A 22,339-nucleotide genomic window follows, 5' to 3' on the forward strand; every position below is an offset into this window, starting at 1 on the left:
TAAGGCAGGGAAGAGAAAGCCCCAGAAGAGGTGGGACAAACAAAAAGCACAAAGAAAGAAAGTCTGTGAAAGCCTAAATAAGTCAGTCAGTCCATTACATTTAAATGGATTAAGGGCTCCCAGTGAAGAGCAAAACCTGTCAAGATGGTTTATGAGATAAAATCTGTACGTTGTATATGGGAGCCACATCCAAAACACAAACCCACACAAAGGTTAACAGCATGCCTGGTGCTCTTGACCAAGCACCTTCGTGGGGAGCGGTGAATCGTGGTTCTTGCACCCTGCAGGTCAGCCTCCCTTCCATCAGGACCCCTGGGAGTGGCCAGGAAATAATAGGGGCACGAGGAGCCCTTTCATTCGTATTTTGAAGCAGAACCTTCACATGTTCCTGCCTGCTGGGGAACTCTGACTGGCAGACTGGGAAGGTTGCACCTAGGTCAGCCAGGACCCATTCGGCTCACTCAGGATGGAATGAGCAGCCTGGAGCCTTCTCTGCCCCCACCCCAGACCCTGGAGCTCCTCTGAATTCAAAAAGTTCCTTCCGTTTCTCCCATCAAAGTGACCACATCTCCTCTTCCAAGTCACACTGTACAGTTCCTACAGGAGATGGGCACAGTACCAAAGACCTCAACGGCATCTAGATTTTTTCCACTAGATCACTGATGCTAGAAGGCATTTCAGTGACCATGGACAGGTCCTGGAGACCTAGACCTAGGCACCTGCTTCTGCAGGAGGAACACAGCTGCAGACCATGGAACTTCTTACCACTGATTACTTAGAATTCACATTCTTAAAACAATTTTAAACTTATATGGTCCAGCTGGGTCCGGACCACTTCGACCAGGCTCAGTCCTGAATACCCTCGTCTGTCTCAGCAGGCAAAGGCCGGGAGGGGGCATCTGTGCCCAGGGTGAAGATGTGCCAAGTGCTGGTGGCACTGGTGTGGGCTCATGCTCTCTTCCCAGCTCTGCTGGTTGAAGGCTGCGACAGTCACTTACAGCTACCATGCTCATTTGTTCATTTGTGCCTGTCAACTAGGGTTTGTGTGGTGGCTGTTTCTGAAGCCAGCAAAGCAAAACCACCTTAATGTGCCACATGGAAGTGTAAGGTGGCCCCCCTCCCATTGAGCCAACAGCCCAGTGACCCCTGCTTAGAAGGGAAAGGATAATGGGAGGACAGGGAGGCAGGACGGGACTGGGCCAGCTGCAGCAGGGGTGGGCAAGAGTCCTCTCCTCACAGTCAGAGTCAGGGAAGGGGCGGTTTCGCTTCTCAACCCTCCTCTGAAACTGTGTCCCACCCCTTGCTGTGGCTCTGAAATGTGCCCGGCACTGCTCCCTGCTTATTACCACAAGGAGAGCTCCTCAGGCTGGAGCAGCCTAGAGCCTTTCTCTTCCTAATTCTGTGCAAGCATTGCTGTGAGTGATGAGCCTCCGCATTTCAATAAACATCCTACTTGCATGATCTTAGGATCTGTTTCCAGTCACTTCGGGGTTCACTCTAGTCCAGAAAGCATCTTCGCATCCCCTCTGACAGGTGTCCTTGCCCTGCTGCTTTCACAGGGCGGCAAAGAGCAAGGGCTTCAGCTCCCAAGCCCCTTGCTCAGCTGCGGGTCACTTAGGCTCCGCGTGTGTCCCCAGTGACCTTGACTTTAGGGACATACTGGGTGCTGCAGCCACAAGGCACTGCTCCTATAGTCATGGTGGGCAGCCAGCATTGCCCCAGGCCATAGTGCTGGTGTCCCAGGCTCCTCAGGGACCTGAGGACAGGGCCAAGTGTGCCAGCCCACACCAGGCTGACCCTGCCAGGCAACAGGTATACACACAGGTCCTGAAACCACCTCAGGTCAAATAAGGGATTTGGGGGCACACAGGTTGCACTTTGCCTCTTGGGAAGATGACGCGAGGGAATGACAGGCAGGCCAGTTCCAACGCACTGCCAAGCGCCAGCTAAGCGGGCTGGGAGCAGGCACACTCCGATAACCAGGACACAGGTGGGCTAGCGACGCCTGGTCATGCCTTTTCCCAACACAAACCCAAGAAGCTCCTTCGGTGTGTTACAGGCTGAACCGTGCCCCTCGCCAAAAGTGTACGGTACAAGCCTAACCTCCAGTACCTCCGAATGTGACCTCACTTGGAGAGGGGGTATTTAGAGAGGTCATCAGGTTAACAGGGACTCATTAGGGTGAGTCATAATTCCATACAACTGCCGCCCTGATGTGAAGGGGAAATTTGGAGACAGCTGTGTAGAAAACACCATCTGAACAGGAAGACAGCCATCTCCAGGCCAAGGGGAGAGGCCCGGGACAGACCCTCCCTCCCAGCCCGAAGAAGGAACCGACCCTGACACCTGGACTGTAGACTTCTGGCCTCCAGGACGGAGACAGTAAATGCTGCTGTTGAAGCTGCCCAGTCAGGGGTCCTCTGTGCGGCAGCCCCGGGGGACTCACAGAGTGTGCCCTGGGAGTCCTATGAGTCCTGTGGGAATTCCCCCACCCTTCCTGGCACACTCTTGAATGTTCTCCAGAATGTCGGGAGACGAGGCAGCATGCTGGTGGCACAACCAGCCCCGCCCCACCGTGGGCCCGCATGGAGCTCCCTTCTACAGGGGTCAGGTCAAGGCCTTCCTTAGCAACTCACTTCTTTAATTTCAGAATCCACAGAGGTAAGTCCAGCTTAGACCAAGCGGCCGAGTTCTCTTCAAATGAAATCTGTGCCAGTATTTACTCCAGGAAGGCAAGAGCCCAGCCCTTCATGACTCCTGAGATCAGGAATGGCTGGTGGTTAGGAGGCGCTCTCCTGGCCACTCTAGCTGTGTGGGGCACTCCCTGCATATGTGGGGCACACATGGCCTGTGCACACCACCCACCTACAAGCTTGGGCGGCTCCAGTGGGAAAGACAGGAGAGGGAAGCAACATTTGATTGAATCTGAGCCAAGAGGGCCAGAGGCTGAGGAAGGCCCCCCCACAGCAGCCTCCTGAGCAAACAGCACCTGGGGACTCTGCCCAGTTGGGACAAAGGGTGAGGCTCCCAGCAACAGTTAAGACAGATGGCATCCCCTGGGAGAGGGAGGCCTGGGGTTGGGTGACAGGGCTTCCACGCCACCACTGCACCCTTGGCAAGAATGAGCAGATGTGGAGAAGAGGAATGCCATCAATGCGCCCCCCACCTCGGGTCCCTGTGCTCCCCACCCCACAGTTCTTCCTGGAGTGCCCTCTGCACTCCTCCCAGCAGGCTGCTCGGCTCCTTAGGCCGGTCTGGGATCCCTGCTGGTGCCACTCCCGAGGTCAGCACGTCTGCATCTGCACTGGCTGCAGGAGGAGAGGCTCCCTGCAGAGGTAAGGCAGCAGGCACTAAAGGGGGAAGGGGGCTCTGGTGGCCGCCGGTATGTCCGAGGAGGGGGTGCGCAGGCGGCGCAGCGTGGCAGCTGGGTGCGGAGGACAGCAGCTGCTGGGAAGAGCTGCAGTGGAGCCCAGGAGGTTCTGCCGGGGGAGCGTCTGGAGGCAGCGGAGGTGCCCGGCGAGCGGTCCCTCTGGAGAGTCCTGGCGGGTCACCCGCCCTGCAGCCCTCTCCCTGGCCCCGCAGGATCTTTGGTTTAGGCCTTGTGGGTCCCTTCTGCCTCCAGTAGGGCAGGTGTCTGTGACCAGAGCCATGAGCCCAGCGAGGTCCCCGTGGGAGGGTCCACATCCAGGAAGGTTGGCCCATTGGCCCAGGGCCTTGGGGACGCCTCCCCAGCCGATTCACCTGGGTCCTCATGGTGGCCACCTCCTGAGCCAGGCCTGCCAGCGCCGTGGCGAGGCGATCCAGCTTCTCTGCGAGGGCAGCACCGAGGCTGTGCAGCTCCTGTTGCAGGGGCTTCCCACAGTGGCACGGCGGCTGCGGGGAGGAGGCTGGCAATACTGGAGGCGCGGCTTCCTGAGGGGGCAGCTCCGGAGGTGGAGACTCACGGGGTGGCTCAGGTGGGACCTGGGGGAGCAGCCTCCCATGGGTCTTGGCTAAAACCAGAGCAAGGACCGGTCAGAGTTCTTGGTTTGTAAGGAACTCTCTCTCCCCAGAGGTCCCCTGAACCAAGGGCGCTCAGTACCCTGCCTCCTCCAAGGCCCAGCTTCCAGAAGGGAAGGAAGGTGAGTCAGGCCTGAAAACGCTGATGCCAATGGTTATGGCATGAAAACTGGCTACATCTCCTGGCTGTTCCCCAAACTGATGGGCAGGATCAACCACAGGTTGGGTTTGGGTTTCCATGGTAACCAGGCTTTCCTAAACTGCGGTCTTCCCACCTTCTAGGAATGGGTGGGTCTTTGTGTTGTTAATGAGACCAAATGGCAGCCCTGCCCTAGGAGTCAGTGAGAAGGGCCCAGAGCCCCTGGACAGCATGAGACCAAGGCCATGGGAGCATCAGGAGATGGGCCAAGAGGGCCAGGCCAGCCAAGGGCCTTCTGCGCATTTTTTGTGGGGTGACTGTGGGGCCACTCCAGAACTCAGTGCTCTTGGTTACAGGCAAACCACAAGGGTTCCCACCCACTTCTGCCTTTACTCTCCCCATTCAGAAGTTACAGATTCACAGGAGTCATAAGCTTTTTTTTTTTTTTTTTTAAAAAAAAAAAGATCACCTAATCCTTCACCCTAAATTCCCTTGGAACTGGTCCCAACCCTGGGCAAACCACAAGAAGGGCTTGGCCAGGCACTTGCCGTTCCGAACCTGTTCAGCCCCAGGCTGGGTGCAGAGGTGGTTTCTTCCCTGTTTCTCTGGGCCCCCAGCTGTGGCTCTGCCCTTCTCTTTTCGGCACCTCCAAGGCTTTAAACCGAGGAAAAAGTGAAGACTGGAGTAGCTAAAGGACCCAACCGCTGTTTGGTCAAGTTCATCAACAAGGATCTCGGCCTGGAGACCCCGGCCAGGACTTCTACAGAGGACAGGCAAGGCTCGGTGGCCCCAGGCAGCTCAGAGCTCTCAGCAAAGCGGTGGCGCCTGGACAGAAGCCAACACCCTGAGCCAATAAGAGAACCTGCCGCAGGCCGCACTGAAAGTTCCTGGTGTGGGGTTGTCCCCAAGTGACCCAGGGCACTAGATGCCAGGCCCCCTGCATGTTTCCACCATGGGTCTGCAGGGGCAGGCGTGTGACACGGAGCCAACCCTCTCACAATGACCGTGGCCAGGTCATCCTGGCCTCAGTTTCCTCACCTATTCTCTAAAGTCCCCTCAAGCCCCAAACTGATTCTTCACTTCTCAATTTCTACCTCTAAAGGGTGTGTCTGCTTTTATGAAAATCCCAACTGGTTCTGTAATAAAACACTGAAATGAAATATGCAACCTGAAGTGGCTTACAGGTGAGACTTTTCCTACCCATCACCCAAATGGTGACCCTGGACGGCTGTTTTCCCCAAGCGGGGGCTCTGGGTCCTGGCCTGTGCAGAGGGAATGGGGGAAGCCACCAGTTCACCTGCAACTCTGGGTCTTCCATGTCCAAGCTCCAGGCCTCTGGACGCTTCACTAACCCTGGGCCTTTTCTCCAGCCGAGAAACAGGGCAGGGATCCCCAGCTGTACCTGTAGAAAAAGCACAGAGACCCTGGGGCAGGGAGACGATCGTTTGGCCAGAGCCATTCTGACATACCCTAAAACAATCTCAAACTCTCAACTTTCAAACCATGACTAAATGAGATAGAAGATGGACACTTGGCCCACGAGGGAGGCTAATTGTGGTGGAAGGGCCCGCTGTGGTGCGTGTGTGTGGTGTTCCTGCCCGGTCTGCAGGGGGCTCCAGCAGGAGCTGGTGGCTGGAGAGGCAGCTGGGAAAAAGGATTCTCATCTGTGGGTCGTGCCCCAGTGAGACCTCCGAGGGCGTGCTGGGGCATCCTGTGGTCCATACCCAGCCCACTCTGCCATTTTCCGCTAGGCCCACTGGGGAGTGAGAAATGTGGTACGGCCCGGGCCTACACAGACAGGGCCAGGGCTGTAAATGGAGCCAGCAGCAGGAGCTGGGGAGAGCTCCCTCCACTGACCATTTCTGGCCTCTTCCTCCTCCTCCCCATCCTCTACCGCTGCCTCTCCCCTCCTCCTCCTCCTCCTCCTCCTCCAGCACTCCTGAGGGGGGCCAGGCCAGCAAGTACTATCTAAACTCTCTTTTCTCCCAGGCAACTGGGACCTGTCTCCTGTCCCATCTGCTTTTCCCGCTGGGAGCAAACACTGGCTCACAGTGAGATTGAGAAGCAAGGTGACCTGGGGCAGCAGGCAGCATTTCTAGCTTTCCTAATGGGACACTCTCCAAGAAGTCCCCCCAGCTGGGGAAATCTCACTTTTGAGACTTTTGTTATTGATGCCAAGTTTTAAAAGCATACACTATTATCGTATAAATACATCCGTATCTGTCTCCATGCACGCGTGTATATTCGCAAGTGCAAACACTGTGTACATGGCCTCAAGTGGGTGGCCCAGACCTCCCTGCAGCTGCTCACCAGCACCCCCAGCAGCCCCGCCCTCCCTCTCGGACACAGCTCACCTTACAGGGAACTAAAGCACGGCCAATGTGCAGGACTCCCTGGCAAGGGCCAGGCAAAGTGACAGGCAGGACTCAGAGGATCCAGTCTGGACTCCTGGCCCTCTGGGGGACGCATGGGCGCCCCCTCAGGAGACCCCAGGCTCACCTGCACCAAGGCCGCTGCAGTACCTGGGCTCTGTTCTCCTGGGGTCTTCACCAGGGCTGCTGCCACTGCTTCCAGCAGGGGTCCCACCAGGACATGGGGACAGAGGGACAGGAGGCTTACAGCTGGGAAGGCGGTCCCTCTCTTAATGTCACAAACAAAGCTGGCATCAGAGTGGTGACTGGCACTCTAGCACACACCCCGCTATCCTCCCTTTCCGAAGAGGCTCACCCTGGAGGAGCGGCCTCCAGAGCTCGGGCTCTGGCCTCGGGTCTTCTCCTTCAGAGCCGCTGAAGCTCGAGCTGGAGCCGGGGCTGGGGCTGGGGCCTGCCACGCAGGTGAAGCGCAAGGGCCGTACAGGCAAGATCCCCCTCAGGGCGCTCTCCAGGCAGTGCAGCGGGGAGGGCTTGGGGGCAGGCCCTGAGCAGGGGACCAGAGAGTGCTCTGTCATCAGCCTGAAGAGAGCCAGGCCTGTGCCTTAGGGTCTGGGCACACAGAACTGGTCCCCTTTCAGCTCAGCCCACACTCAACATGAGTTCTAGGGGACCCTAAATGGCTGCCTCTCTTGCCACAGAAAGAGGACAAAAGTGAAGCCAGAGCCTGGCCAGGACGCCAGCAGCTTTGGAAAGTCTGCTGGGGAACTTTCTGGAAATCTCCAGTCCTTGGAAGTCATTAGCAGTCTGGTTCTAGCCAGGCTTAGGTCTCACAGGCCAGGTGGCCTCTCCTACCAGGCAGGTACCATCCCTGCACCCCGGTATCTCATAAGGGCCAGCAGCCCAATGGTGGGGCTCAGTTAGGGCCCATCCTCGTCTGATGGGAGAGTCAGCAAAACCGCATTTATTCAGCAAAGGTATCCCACCAGGCCCTGTGGCAGATCGAGGAAGGAATTCTGCTGGAAGTTAAACCAAGCAGCAGCAGTAGACAGCGGGAGCCCCCCAAGAAGCTTCTCCACAGGAGAAACCCAATGGATGGACACAAACAACGATCTTCCCGACCCCGCTCCTTGTCAGCACTTTGTGACACTTTATCTTCTTGTTTAGTGAACCTCAGTTGCTGTTTGGCACCAGCTTCTGTCCTCTGGGCAAAGGATGAGAGATGGCGAAGGAACAGAGGGACAGAGAGGGCAAGTCTATTTCTTTGTCAAACACTTTAACTAAAGCATGGTTGTCAGTACCGAGGGCAGGTGCCAGCTCACCCTCTGGGAGCCACCTCCACACTCCTGGCCTGGTGGCCCCAGGGTCTTTGAGGCCCCGCTGGTGGCAGGCGGGGACGCAGCTGGAGGTGAACACCTGTGGGCTGACCAGACGGAGGCTCCGGGTGGGCACTTCTCCCCTACCGTGCCCAAGACGGGCTGACTCCCAGGCCTCGGCCCTCAGTCCTGTTTTAATGAGAAAACAGGCGGCCTGTCAGCCCCACGGGGCCTCGTGCTGCCACAGAAGGGACAGGGAACAGTCTCTGCCATTGCTGGGCTCTCGGGCACACCAGCGTCAGGTGTGGGAAACACCCATCTGCCATGTTCCGGGGAGCGCCCGAACCCTCCAGAACCTCTCTATTCCCAGACCCAGCTGCGTGGAACCCTGGGCTCAGAAACTGGTGCCCAGACACCAAGGCACATGGGGCCGGCACGGCCGGGACAAGGACACCTGGCCACAAGGAGCCAGCTCCAGCCAGGGCAGTGGAGCCACAGACAACGGCACTAAGGTGTCCCCGTCACTCAGATGCCAGCAGGTCTGCACGTGTGTGCTGAACAGACTTTCCGGCCTCCAACAAGGCTCAGCCCAGGCCTATTTCCAGAGCACCATGTTGGCTCAGAAGCAGATATGAGCCCACAGGTGCAGCGCCCAGGGCATCCTCGGAGCAGCCCTGTCTACACCCTGGCCCCCGGCAGCCGCTATTACCTTCCTTGTCTGCTGTCCAGTTCCTGGGCTCCACTCTCCTCGGTCCCCTGTCTGCTCCTGAGGAGCAGGGCCGGGCAGGCCGCAGCACAGGCACAGGTATCTCCTTGAGACAGTTCTCCAGACCCTGCAGTGGGGAGCTTCCTGGCGGGCTTCCTGTGAAGATCAAACATTCACAGATGACGGGGGCTGTAGCTCTATCTCTGCAAACCGCAGAAGTCTCCCCTCTTCTGCTGTGTCCAGGGAAGCAGGGTCACAGGGGTGCTGGGCACAGAGCACTGGACGTGTCAGTCCTGGCTCTGCGGCGGCCCTGCTTTGGCTGCCGTGGAAGCAGCCTGGCCTGTGGCTGTCAAGATGGCATTGTCCACAGGTGTGGGTTCCAGTCCTCCTCAGCACACCCAGCTGCCACTACTGTGAGGGACGACATCCTGTGTCCCCAGCACAGGGGATCAGGGGTGGCCCCACAGATGGAATGTGCTAAGACTTCCTTCACCACTCACAGAGGGGAACAACACAGGCCCCCTCGCCTCTGGGCCATGGCAGGCCCACATGCATGCAGCTTCAACTAGGAAAGAACTAAATACACGTAAACATCCTATTTCCAGTGACAGCCGTGTGAGTAACAGGAACTAGATGAACTGAAACTCTACAGCGAGGAGAGCCCTTCCTAATAAAGCGGACAGTGCTGCCACTCTCTTTCCTAAAAGCGTTTGCTGATGATCCTGGGCCGAGGCACAGAGCGGGAGGGCAACCCGCAGCGCTTCTGAATGTCCACGGGCTGGAAGGGCAGGGGGGAAACCAGAGGACCTCCACGTGCATTTTCTCCACAGCACATCCGCTGAGTTCTGGGGCAACAGAGGGAGCCGGGAGTTGTCTGGAAGCTTCTGAAAGGCAGTGTGAAATATCCTGCAGTTTGGGTTACTTAGTAAACAAAGTCCACCCAGGCAGGACACATGAAGCATGCTACCGAATACCACGCTGCTGTCCCAAAGAAGAAACTGGTGCTGGTGGCCAAGGAATATGAAAAGTATAGAAAGGAGTCAAAGACAAATGCTGATGACAAAGGCAGCCTAGAGGGGGCATGTACAGATGCCGCCCTCTGTGTGAGGAAGAGGAGGGGAATGAACTCGCAGCAGTGGCAGGAGGGGCTGCAGCTCCGAAGACTTCATTTTTCCCACATAACCTTTTATAGCTTTTGAACAAAGCTATGTGATCATATTACCTATGAAGTCAGTTGCATTTTGGGGGAAAAGCCCCACACCCAAGGGGCTAACCCCTAGTGGGGCTTGGGAATTCAGGCTGCTGTGGACACTGGCAGGCCCCACAGGCCTGACCAGAGCTGTGGCTGCTGCGAGAGGCCTGTTCAGTAAATATGTTGGCAGTCAGGACAGAGGTGAGGACAGAGGGACTGGTGTCGGCAGGACAACACAGACCAAGAGGACTCGGATTAACCGGGTGGGGGAAATAAAAAGGCCAAGAGGAGATGCTGGAGTCCTGCAAGATCCTCAAGTCTGCAGCAAACTCGACTGGAGTGACCGGGGCAGGCACAGGTCACCAAGCATACTCCCAAGTGTTTCTGACACGAACCTCACTGTATGTTTTCCTAAGCTGGGCGTCAGTTTGATATTACAGGCAATTCTTTGTGGCTAGGGTAAGGAATTCAATGCAAAAAGGAAATTTTTATTTATATTTATTTATTTTTGAGATGGAGGTCTCACTCTGTCCCCCGCGCTGGATTGCAGTGGTGTGATCATAGCTCACTGCAGCCTCAAATGCTGGGGCTCAAGTGATCCCCTGCCTCAGCCTCCTGAGTAACTGGACTACAGACTACTGGTGCCACTCCACTCAGATAATTTTTTAAGTCTTCTGTACAGGCTGGGTGCGGTGGCTCATGCCCGTAATCCCAGTCCTTTGGGAGGCTGAGGCAGGCGTATTGCCTGAGGTCAGGAGTTTGACACCAGCCTGGCCAACATGGTGAAACTTCTTCTCCACTAAATATACAAAACTTAGCTGGGAGTGGTGGTGGGCACCTATAATCCCAGCTACTCGGGAGGCTGAGGCAGGAGGATCACTTGAACCCAGGAGGTGGAGCTTGCAGTGAGCCGAGATTGCGCCATTGCACTGCAGCCTAGGCAACAAGAGTTAGACTCCGTCTCAAAAAAAAAAAAAAAAAATTTCTGTATAGACGGTGTCTTATTATGTTGCCCAGGCTGGTCTCAAACTCCTGGCCTCAACTGATCTTCCTGCCTCAGCCTCCCAAAGTGCTGGGAGTACAGGCGTGAGCCACTGTGCCCAGCCCAAAAAGATTTTAAAAGAAATCTTAGACATTGTCCTGTCCCTTCTGAGACAAGTCACTAAAACGGAGCCCCCTCTGTTTCAGTTGTTGGGTAGGCTCCCAACAACCCACCCAAGGTAAGCCCTGCATCTGCTCCTGCCTCAGTATCCCTGGTTCTGCGCCCAGCACTGGCACGGGAGTCTGACCCAGTCAAGCCACAGGAACTGGGCAAGGGGCCTCAAGTCCTCTCCCAGGATGAACCCCAGCCTCGGGCTGGCCCAGCTCACCTTTTCCAGGCTGCTGCCCCTGGCTCCCCACAGGGCTCCCAAAATCCAGGTCCCAGTCAGTGCTGCTGGATGAGGAGAAGCTGGTGGGGGTTCCTCGGGGGGCTGGGGGCCGGGTGGGGCCATCTCTCACACAGCCCTGCAGGCTCAGAGGCAGAACAGGCTCTCTGGTCGCTTCTGTAGGGAACAGCACAGTTGTGGTCACCAGGAGGCTCACTGGAGAGGAGACCCCTGGGCCACGGGGTGCACGGGCACCAGAAGACCCTGCCCCAAAGTATCTCCCACTACGGTTTCCCTGTGGCACAGATTAAACTCCCATAGCGCGTGACCCACAGAAACCCCACAGTGAGTCTCGTGACTGGAGAGAGTTCTGAGAGAAGGAAGTAGGGCAGGAAGATCTGCACTGGCTTTCGCCACATGCAGGCAGCTGTCTGGGGGTGAGTATGAAAGGCAGCCTGGCGGAGTGGGCCTGCGCCTCAGGAGGCTGGGCAACATAATGACCTGACAGTCCTCAGCATCTGCCTCCACTGCTGTGCCCAGGGACACGCCACCCCGCGCCCATGGCCACAATCTACCTTCACTGTGTGATCTGTGGGGCTGCAGTTCAGGCCTCTGAGACCCAGAGTCTCCTGGCTGGGGGTTCTGGGAACAAGAAGTGGCCGGCAGCTGGGAAGGTGACGACCCACTTGGGGGAATGCCCTTCAGACAGGCTTCCAGGGCTTCCAGCGGTGAGCTTGAGGCACTGGCAGCTGGAACAGGACAGAGCCCCCTGTCACCATCTCCCACATATCCCAGCTTTGCCCATCAGACCCCTGGCTGGCTCCACCCGACGTGCTTTCTGCAAGGTTGATGAGTCCTGCACCAGGCTCTGGGACCTGCCAGGCAAGAAACCCTTCTGTGGGGGACTGATCTGCTCTTGCCCCCACCCTGCCCCTGGAAGGCATGAAGACAGGAGGGAAGTGAGGAGGGCCACGCGTCAGCAGGGGCAGCTTCCGGGGCCAGGAATCACTGCAAAACAAAGGCCCCGAGGCAGCAGGGGCTTGGGCTGAGGAGGCCATGGATGAAGGGATTCACTGCTTGGGAAGAAAGGCCAGGGGGGCGGCTCCCTGCTGAGAGCTGCTTCCCTGGGGTTGGTGGAACCTTGCCAGAGACTGACAAGCCCATGGGGAAGACCACCAGAGCAGCCAACCCCAGGCCTCACCTTGAGCCTCAGGGCCCCAGCTGGGTTGGGGGACCCCTCTGATGTCTCCAGTGGCTGAGGGACTGAGGGGCTGCCTGCCAGGCTGACAGGATGCGGGTCCTGGGGGGCTCTGGACCCAGCTGTTCTCCATCTTCACAGAGAGCAGGCTGCCAGCTCCAAGACCAGGACGGGGAGGAGGGGTCAGGAGGTGTCCAGGCCCTGCGGGAGGAGGCCAGTGGGAAGCCCAAGATTCAGGCCTGGACTCACCCTGAGAACCCCTTGAGGTCTTTATAGGGTTAGGAGGGGCTTCCAAAGCCCGTGTGCCTCCACAGCAGTCACTGGATCAGAATGCTGTCACTTGTCAGTCATCAGCAGAGAGACGAGTCACACACCTCCTCCCCCACCATGGCCCCTTGGGGTGCCCCCAAGGTTTCTACCAGGCATGAAGTCGGCCCTCCCTGGACAGCACCAATCACGTCTTTCTCCATGGCCAGCACACCTGACTCAACCCAGCTGCTCAGGGCTTTGTTCTGAGAAGCTAACAGCTGAGGTGACATGCACTGAAACGTGAACCCATGTGTGGGCTGGGTGGGTATAATTAGGATTTGGGGTTCCCAGCCCTCACACACATGGCAGAAATCCCAAATCTCAGTTATACCAACCTGACCCAAACACGCAGGACCCCAAATCACAATGAGGAGCTGTGTGTGTGCTGGGCTAGAGCTCCATCCTATATTTCTTGATCTCGCTCCCTCCCCACTTTCCTTTCGGAATGTCCAGCTCCTCCTCTGGGAGCCAGCCTGAGAATTATCAAGTGCTGACCGAGCTCCTCCCATGCAGCTCGCTCCATTTACACAGCGGTGATCTCCCGCATCTGGCTCCTCTCCCCGACAGGCCACCGTGGGGGCCTGAGTGTTTATGCTGGGGGCCACCTATAGCCCTGCCTGGGGCAGGGTAACAGAGGACGTCTAGGGGCCCTCCCAGCCCAGTGAGAAGAATTTACCTCCAGAACCCCTTTTCCAGGCCCCTGGATTCTCCTGTAGCCGTGCGTTCCCCACTCCCGAGGGACTGGGATGCCTGTCCTGGGCCTCGGGGAGCTCCTTCAGACAGTTTAGCAGACCCTGGAGGGGACAATCCCCTGAAGCTGCCTCGGTCTTCACTAAAGGAAAAAGGAACATGTTTTCACCTGGAGCCCAGTGTCCTCAGCCTTCACGACAAACAACAAGCGGAATAAGTGAGAGGGGCGTGGGGCCAGCTCTGAAGATGAGGATCCTCCAGGGGCTCACTGAGTCTTCCCGGTGCCTGGGTTCACACACCTGCCACAACTGGACAGGGCAGAGAGGGAAGGCATGGAAGTCGCCCTGCAGGCAGACATGTGGTATCGCTCTGAGGACAAACTGAAGGAAGTGGGCTGTCGGGGTCACTGTTCGAGACAGCTCTGTGGGTCCTGAACAAAACTTACATTTGAGGAAAATGGAGTTGTACAATAAGCACATTACTGCAGCTAAGCTCACTGCGGCCCTGTGAGTGGGAACAGCCTAGGCTCAAGGCGTCAGGAGCCTGTCAGGGTCTGACTCCACGACCCGTGCCCTGGCCCCTCCACCATGCCGTCCAGAGCCCAAGCCCACCCCATGCATCATGCCTGGCATGAATGCAAAGCGACATATGAGCTCTGCAGCTCTTCCCCTCGGGTCCCGGGTCGGGAGGAAGGGACATGAAGAAACCAGGGCAAAGCCTGCTTCCAAGTTTCCTTTTCCCAGCTGACCAAATGCTGTCCTTAAGAGAGCCACCTGGCTCCAGAAAGGTGACAATGGCAACACAGCAGTGGCCAAGCTGGTAACGATCCCTAAGGGAGATAGTTTGGAGCAGGAGGAATCACTGTTGAAATGCAAACCAAGCTTCAGGGACCTCAGCCTGAGGCCCTAGGACTCACCTGCCCAGGGCGGGCTCCCAGACCCCAGGTCTGTTCTGGTTAGCCTGGACGTGCCCAAGCTGGGGAGAGGCGGCAGGAAGCTTGGGGATGTCTCGGGGTGCTGGGGCCCAGGCACGAGGATTTCCTTCAGACAGTTGATGAGGCCTTGCAAGGGGCTGTTCCCAGGAGAAATTCCTGTAGCACACACAAGGTGGGCCGGGGTCAGTGCAGTCCTGACGGGGCACCCAAGAGTGCTTCAGCAGGCACTCAGGTCTCCGGGCGGCTGAGATTCCCGCCCGTGAGAACACAGACAAGGCCTGCCTCGTGGAGCTGCCACCAGGCCCAGGCTGGGGAGCAGCATGACCTCCTCGCGTGAACTAAACACGCTTGCCCATCACCACCCCACTGAGGAAAGCCTGCCCCTCACCGGCCTCCGAGGTCCCTCTCTCCTGTTCTCTGCGGCTCTTCCTCCTGCTGGGGCTAAGGGTGGGAGGGCTGGGCTCCCCGCCCGGGGCTCCCGGGGCTCCTGGGCCTTCCTTCCTTGTAGGCCATGGTTTGTCGCCAGTTTCTGTTGCAGGAGAACACAAGAGGGCCTTTCTAGCCCCAGCTCCAGACTCTGGAAAATCACCCCAGATCTGGTCCCCGAAGAGGACAGCCTTCTCCAGCTACCCAAGTCCCTGTTCCAGGAGGGCTGAGGGCTTTCACCATTTCTTTCTGGTTTAACTGTAAACAGCAAGACTGTTGGTTCACTGTGAACACCCCTAGGCCCTTCCCCATGAGCCCAGCCACCGAATTTGGCTCAGCAAGTGATGCCGGCAGTCTCGACATGTAGACCACAATCCCACACTCATGCTTCTCAAACCAGGGCACACAGAACCCCAGAGCAAATGTGCCCGACACCCCCTGAACACCAGATGAAACCACAGCTAAATGGGGTATGTTTTTTGGGAATGCCAATTTTATTCCGTATAAATTTGAATTATATTTTATAAAAACAGACAAATGCAAAATTTGTAATAAGTTTTAAAAATAAAATGAGACCCCAGAGAAATCCTAGGAGCTCGCCTGGCCCTGTTCTGCAGTTGGGGTTGCTGTGATGAGATGGTCTCCAGTGCACACAGGTATGTGAATGTTGCCGGCCGTGGGCCTGCATGTGAGAAACTGCCGGAGGCTTCTGTGTTCAAAGTGCTCAGTGATCGGGGCGGGAGGAGAGGCTCCCCAGGGGCTGAGCATCATGCCTCCTCTTTGGTGTTTACACCAGAGGCTAAATATGTGGTCCTGCTCCCTGGGGCACTTTGTCAACAAGAAAACAGAGCAACAAGGGAACTGAGTCCTAGAAAAAAATGAAGAGGGCACAGGGTCCAGGTCCCCTGACGCCATGGTCAGGGCTCTTGAAATGCTGGTTCTCCCTGTCCCTGCTGTGTCAGACTCACTGATGGGGAGAGGACTTCCCTGGACCCCGTCACCAGTTGGGCCACTGGAACACAAGCTGTCGGTGGGCGTGGCGGCCAGGCGGGGCTGGCTGGCAGGGCCATCTGGAAGGCAGCTGAGCAGGCCTCGGAGAGGGCAAGGCTCTCTTGCCACAGCTGCTGTCGGGAAACAGGGAAAAGACAACAGCTGGTAAGATGCCCCTAACATTGTCACACTGTCACATTCTGGGTCTTTTCCTTCCCATGTGCTGCCAACAATGACCAGGATGTCAGCCAGCTATGCGTTGTCATCACTGGGCTCTGATGGGGCCACAGTGGGTGGAGGGTGACAAAGCCACACAGCAACTACCATGAGAAAGCCTGAGCTGCCCTCTCACCAGCTATGGCCACACACTCAGAGGGCGGCACACGGCCTAGCCGTGAGGAACAGCAGATGACTCCGCCTCCCCGCCTGTGCCTGGGAGCCCACATGCAGTGCAGTGCCGTGGACTTGCGCTTCATCATGGGGAGTGCAGAGGAGGCTGCGTGTACTGGCCCCGCTGTCTGACTTACCCTCGGGGCTCACTCTCTCTCCATCCAGGCTGGCTCCCCGGCTCTCGCTCTCGGGGCTGTCCATAGCGCCCTTGACTTCCCCAAACAAGAACTCTGGGATCTCCTTCACCAGCTGCACCAGGGCGGTGAGGTGCAGGCTGTGCCGGGGCTGTCCCCCTGCGGAGAGGCCACAGTGACCCCGCACCCCTGCGGCTGCTCAGCACTCACACCTATGTGCGTGTTTTCACACCCAGCATCTCACATAATCCTCCCAGCCACAGGAAAGCAGCCAGAGGAGACACCATGTCCCATGAGATATAGAGGACTTGGGCTCAGGCCAGGCACTCTGGCCAAGGGAAAGCCAGGGCATGGGGGCAGGGCCTGGGTAACAGGGCTCTTCTGTTCTGCATTACTCGTTAATCTCCCTGCCTCCCAGGGGAATGCCCAAGCGGGCTGCCGCCACACTTCTCCCACCATCTGGGCCCTCTGCCTTTTCGGCACCCCCTAAATGCCTGGCCTTGCCCAGTCTGGGCCAGTGGAGCATGTCCACCATCTGAGGTCTTGGGATGTAAGCCTTGTGGCAGGACTTTTGGGAGCTGGGGCAGGTTCTGCAGGGGTGGCTGTGATAAGGCTTCAGGGTGGTGGCAGGTGGGGGGCCTGAGGCAGGAGGTACTCTCCAGGGTGACCCCAGGCTTCCTCTGAGTGCTTCTCTGCATAACAGGCTTCCAGCCCAGAGGGATGAGAGGTGAAAGTTTGGGAGGTTGCAGTAGGGGAGCCAGGGAGGTGAGCGGCTGGACTGAGCCGGCTGAGGTGACACATTGCCCGGGCCTGACGATCTATAAGTGGGAGGAGACGCCCAAAGTCTGACAGATAACTTACACTGGGGACCTCCGCCACCAGCAGGCTCCTGCCCCTCATCAGCGTGGCTCCCTCCCACGACAGCTCCTCCAGACTCTGAGGGTGACAGGAAAGCAGAGAGGGGGAGCAGCTCAGCTGTCCCTGGGAAAGAAGAGGGAACTGTGGCCCTGGGAATGGAGTGGCCTCTGCTTCGCACACAGCTGGGTAGCACCCCAGGCCCCTGCATGTCTGTGCACGTTCACGTGACCACTTAAACTCAAAGAACCACAGAGTGGCTGGAACCTCAGAGGCCACCGCATACCCCCACCGAATTGTACCTAGAACCCGGTCCTGGGAGATAGAACAGCAGCAGCAGGAACGATCCCCGTGTTCATTTCACAGGTGGAAAGACTAAGGCTGCCAGGTCCCAGGGACTCCGGTCTCCCTTCCACTGCCCACCAGGCTCCTGCCGCACATGCTGCTGCCTCCTGTCCTTACCCACGGAGACCAGCGTCTCGTAGTTCTCCCGCATCACGTCTCGGTAGAACTCCCTCTGCCCCTCCTCCAGGAGCCGCCACTCCTCCTCCGAGAACCGCACTGCCAAGTCCTTGAAGGTGATGGACACCTGCAGGCACAGTCTCCAGGGGGGTTAGTTGTTCCATCCCAGAGGGGCCAGCCTAGCTGTCCCTGCACTTGGTGACCCCACCTTAGGCCTCCAGGTGCACACTCCAGGATAATAGCCAGAGCGGGGGGCAGGGTCTGACATGCAGGAATCCCCTCAGGAGACAGCGCTGGGGGTGAGCTGTGTCTCTGCAGAGACACGCTGAAGTCCTAACCCCCATGCCTATAAGTAGGACCTTATTTAGAAACAGGGTCCCTGTGGATGGAATTACTTAAGATGAGGTCATGATCCTAAGTAGGGGGGTCCCTTAATCCAGTATGACTCGTGTCCTTATCAGAAGAGACACAGAGACAGACACACAGGGAGAAGATGGCTGTGTGAAGACAGGCAGAGACTAGAGTAATGCAGCCACAAGCCAAGGAATGCCCAGGGCCACCAGAAGCCACAGAGCCTTCAGAGGGAGTGTGGCCCTGCCCACACTATGATGTAGGGCTTCACGCCTGCAGGGCTGTAAGAGAATACATTTCTGTTGTCCACCTAGTTTGTGTGCTGGGTTTAGAGAGGTGCACAGAAGAAACCTGGGGTCGCCCTTGGAAGCTTTGGGTCACCAGGCTCCTCTACACTCTGTACTCCTATCTCCTATTCTCTGTACTCATCTCCTCCTACCCTGTGGCTTTTTAAAGTAACAGGAACATTTTTGTCTACGTTTCTTTAAAAATGGTCCTTCGGCTGGGCGCGGTGGCTCACTCCTGTAATCCCAGCACTTCGGGAGGCCGAGGCAGGCGGATCACCTGAGGTCAGGAGTTTGACAGCAGCCTGGCCAATATAGTGAAACCTTGTCTCTACTAAAAATGCAAAAATTAGTCAGGCGTGGTGGCGGGCGCCTGTAATCCCAGCAACTCAGGAGGCTGAGGCAGAAGAATTGCTTGTGGGAAGCGGAGGTTGCAGTGAACCGAGGTCGCACCATTGCACTCCAGTCTGGGCAATACAGCAAGACTCCATCTCAAAAAAAAAAAAAAAAAAAAAAAAGTCCTTCAGTGGACTTTAAAGTGGCCATCAGACACTAGAAAATGACCAGCATCAATAGGCTTGAATTTAAAATTATGGCAAAAATTAACTGTGCAAATTAAGCAAACAGAAGGTAAATTATGGGAAGGGTCCTTCCTGTTGAGAAATGAGTGTTAAACTATTTATTTGTAAGAATGAATTATTAAAGAAAACGAAAACGCTCCTAATAAAGCAAAGATAATTCACCTCTTGTTTCATGTGCTCAGCACAGCTATTTTAATTAATTAATAAAGACAGGATCTTACTATGTTGCCCAGGCTAGTCTTGAACTCCTGGGCTCAAGTGGTCATCCCAAATTGGTCTCCCAAAGTGCTGGGATTACAGGTGTGAGCCACCGCACCCACCCAAGTCAGTGATTCTACAAACCGTCCCAGGCCGGGGGTGATGGCTCACGCCTATAATCCCAGCACTTTGGGAGGCCCAGGCAGGTGGATCGCCTGAGGTCAGGAGTTCAAGACCAGCCTGGCCAACGTAGTGAAACCCTATCTCTAATAAAATACAAAAATTAGCTGGGCGTGTTGGTAGGTGTCTGTAATCACAGCTACTTGGGAGGCTGAGGCAGGAGAATTGCTAGAACCTGGGAGGCAGAATTTGCAGTGAGCCAAGGTCACAACATTGTACTCCAGTGCCTGTTTCAAAAAAAAAAAAAACAACAAAAAACCGTCCCTGCCACTAACTGGCAGCCTTGATGTCCACTCACTGCCGGGCTCTCTGCCTGTTCTCCCTGAACAGCTGTTAACTTGTCCCACGCAGTCACACCTACCAATGTTCCTCTCTGGCCAGGCTGCATCTACAACCCTGGCAAGGGGCACCCCCTCCAGTGACTGCCAGCCTGAGGCCCAGAAGCCCAGAGGCCCATGGGCAGTGAGACGCCCTAGCCTTTGCCTCCTGCCTCAATGTGCAGACTCTCCCTGAACCTCTGCGGCTCTGGCCCAGGTATGGTCACTCCCTCTCAGGCACAGTCTCAGACACCCTCCAAAACTTCTCTCAAAGAGTTATTTACATTTCTTCCTAGTGTCTTGGAACAGAGAAAATGTAGCCAACATCAGGGTCTATGCAGAAGAGCACGCAGAGCGGCCCTAGACTGCTGTCCTTAGGAAGGCCTGCTTGCCAGGAGGGCCCCAGGCTGGCTTCCAGGCATTTAGGTGTCAGGAGGCTTCCTACCATTCCCTAAACGATGGAAGTGGCTCAAGGTGCCTAGATTGAACAAACAATGTGGTGTGTGCCACACCCCTGCTTTCTTTCTGGGAGTCTGGAATTTTGGTTCATGCCAGGCAGAGGGCTCCCACATGACACTCTGGTGGCTCAACACAGAGCTGGCAAGACAGGTCTGAGCTCTAAGTAAGAACATGATACCAGCTGTGTTGGTTCCACTGGTACCACCGCTGACCTGATGTGGAAGTTAAGAGGTTCTGGACCCAGAGACCGGGCAGAGCATGGTGGCTGGGGCTTAGCCTCAGTAGCCAGGCTGCCAGAATTCCAATCCCTGCCTTGTTTCGTATTAGTTATGAGACCTCAGCCAAACAACCCATTTGGGCCTAAGCGAACTCATCTATAATACTGGGATCATAACAACCTACCTCATAGAGACATTGTGAAGACAAAACAAATACAGGAATAGTGCCTGAAACAAATGCAGGGACTATTAATATTAAGAGCTATGATTAGTAATACTGCAGCCAGGCCTGTCTGCCTAACGCCCGCTTGCAGGTCTCAGCCCGCCAGCTGAGCTCTTCCACACACTGCTCCTGACCACCGGTGCCTCTCTCGCTCCAGGCTAAATATATCCCAGCTCTTCCAGGAATCTGTAAGAGATGCTTTCCAGGCCTCTCACCATCTCAGCCTCAAGACAAACTGTTTTGTGACAAAATTCTTACAAAATGCAAATGGGAACTGACTGTGGCCAGGGTAAGCACTTCTGCCAGTGGCCTCCCTCTGCCCAGAAAAAGCAAAGGAAGAGTGAGGGTTTTGTGTGTGAGGGAGTGAGCAAGGCAAGTGTGAGTGTGCAAACACCTGGACCACAACACTCATCTTCGGGAGGAGGAAGGCCACCACTGGCTGGCTCTATCCACACACCACCAGCCTTCCTCCTTGGGCCCCACTTCACCTCCTTCCCCCAACCACTGGAGAAAAGCTTTCTGGCCTGACCCAGGACTGTTGTAACCGGGCAGCTTCCTAGCTCACGGCTGCACATTGGTCCTCCTAACACACCCTTCCACAGTGTCACTAGCCTGGCACAAAAACTGCAGCTTCAGTGCCTGCTGGACCTGCCCCTCTCTCACGGTCCTTCCCAGCCTACACCTGCTCTCCCAGTGGGCTTCAGGCTCGGGCTCCCAGAGCAGACCCTGCCCCAGGGCCTCTCAATCTGGAGGCTGTGCTCACATCCCCCTGGGCTTCTGGGAACCCTCCCTGCTCCTCTCCACCTGACTGTGACCTACCACTCCCCAAGGTCACCCCTGGCCACCTTCTCCATGAAGCTACATGGTGTGAGGATATTCCCCTCCCCGAACATCAGATCTGAAAGGTCAGCCCAAACTCCTCACTTTACAGAACGGGAAACTGTGGTATGAGGAGGCCCTAGGATGGGGCCATGGGCATGTCTGAGCGAGGGTGTCCCTGGGCTACTTAACTGTGCATCCAGACCTGAAAAGGACACTTGACTGTCCCTGCCCAACAATATCCAATTTGCCTGGCCTCTCCCTTCTCCCCAAATGCTTAGGGGCACTAATGATACCAAGGGCCTGGCACTGTGTCTGCTCTGCCTAGTCACTCGCTGCCCCCCATCCATGCTGCCTCAGACTGGCCAAAGCTCAGGAGCCACCACAGTTGCAGAACTGGCTCCAGGTGCCCATTCAGAAGGACGTGCAGCAGTTGCTGGTATCGGTACCAGATACCTGATGCCTCGCTGGTACCAGCACCAGAGTTTCCTGGCATCGTCACAGCCCACACAAAACCTAGCCCAAACGGTGCCCAGGCTATCACAGCCTGGGGCTCTCCCTCCAGTTCTCCGATCTAAAAGCCTTACCTGGAGGCTTCCCAGGACAAAACTTGGGGTTTGCTCTATCTTCTGTTTCTCCCCATTTCCACGTCCCCAGGCCCCGGGATCCAGGATTCCACCAAGAATAGAAGTATGAGATTTACTCACTCCTTCCGAGGCCTTCATGCCCACTCTACCAGAATAACTTGTAATGAAAGAAGCCACGACAAGGGGGGTTTCCCCAGGTGGAGACTGGGCCGTGGGTACCCGGGGGCGGAGAGCGGCAGAGAGATTATCCAAGGACCTGAACTTCCCGGCACGAACCCCCGAGCATCAGGCCTGCCCCTCCTCGCCCAGTCGATCCCGAAGTTGGGGGCGGGGGGGTCCCAGCTCTTTTTCGCCCTGCCGCCTTCGGGGCTGCACTGCGCCGAGGGGTCCGCGCGTCCGCCTGCCTTACCTGGCGCGCCATCCCCGGGATCAGCCTCCCCGCCACTCCTCAGTTTCCGGCGCGGCCCCTGGCGCGAGCGCGCGCGACCCTCGTTGGCGGCGCCCAGGTCCGCGCAGGAGGAGGCGGGGCCGGGGAGGCCTGGGCCGCGGGGGAGGGGCGGGGGTGGGCGCGACTGGGCCCGCCCCCGGCCTCTTTGAGCCCGCCCCGCGCGCCTCGCGTCCCTTGGCGGGTGGTGCCGTTTCCGCC

The 22,339-nt window shown here is 56.9% G+C and overlaps 1 protein-coding gene across 8 annotated transcripts; it reads right to left on the minus strand.

The window, feature by feature from the left end:
• Positions 1–2,620: 2,620 nt before the first annotated feature.
• Positions 2,621–22,293, minus strand: KRBA1 (KRAB-A domain containing 1). 8 transcript variants are annotated; one of them, XM_050785786.1, is made up of 17 exons: positions 22,103–22,293; positions 17,477–17,603; positions 17,021–17,095; positions 16,163–16,318; positions 15,614–15,766; positions 14,608–14,748; positions 14,202–14,375; positions 13,272–13,427; positions 12,290–12,487; positions 11,664–11,837; positions 11,092–11,265; positions 8,533–8,685; positions 7,830–8,012; positions 6,866–7,054; positions 6,638–6,778; positions 5,436–5,540; positions 2,621–3,992 (listed from the first exon to the last, which is right to left on the minus strand). In XM_050785786.1, exons 1-17 carry the CDS (start codon positions 22,112–22,114, stop codon positions 3,151–3,153), a joined length of 3,153 nt encoding a protein of 1,050 aa, XP_050641743.1. In that variant the 5' UTR covers positions 22,115–22,293; the 3' UTR covers positions 2,621–3,150. The 8 variants fall into 8 exon arrangements, with proteins under 8 accessions (XP_050641743.1, XP_050641741.1, XP_050641740.1 ...); XM_050785784.1 differs by having other exon boundaries at positions 15,614–15,769; XM_050785783.1 differs by having other exon boundaries at positions 17,021–17,140.
• Positions 22,294–22,339: the final 46 nt, after the last annotated feature.

This window comes from Macaca thibetana, chromosome 3, assembly GCF_024542745.1.
Source record: "Macaca thibetana thibetana isolate TM-01 chromosome 3, ASM2454274v1, whole genome shotgun sequence".
NCBI lineage: Eukaryota > Metazoa > Chordata > Mammalia > Primates > Cercopithecidae > Macaca > Macaca thibetana.

Bases quoted from the DNA above. Each gene is read 5' to 3' on its own strand.
- KRBA1 (XM_050785782.1), bottom strand. The intron at 14,376-14,607 runs GTGAGGGGCAGG...TGTGTGCTACAG, and splicing joins GAGAGGGACCTCGGAGGCCG to GAATTTCTCCTGGGAACAGC. The intron at 8,013-8,532 runs GTAATAGCGGCT...TCATTAAAACAG, and splicing joins CTGGACAGCAGACAAGGAAG to GACTGAGGGCCGAGGCCTGG.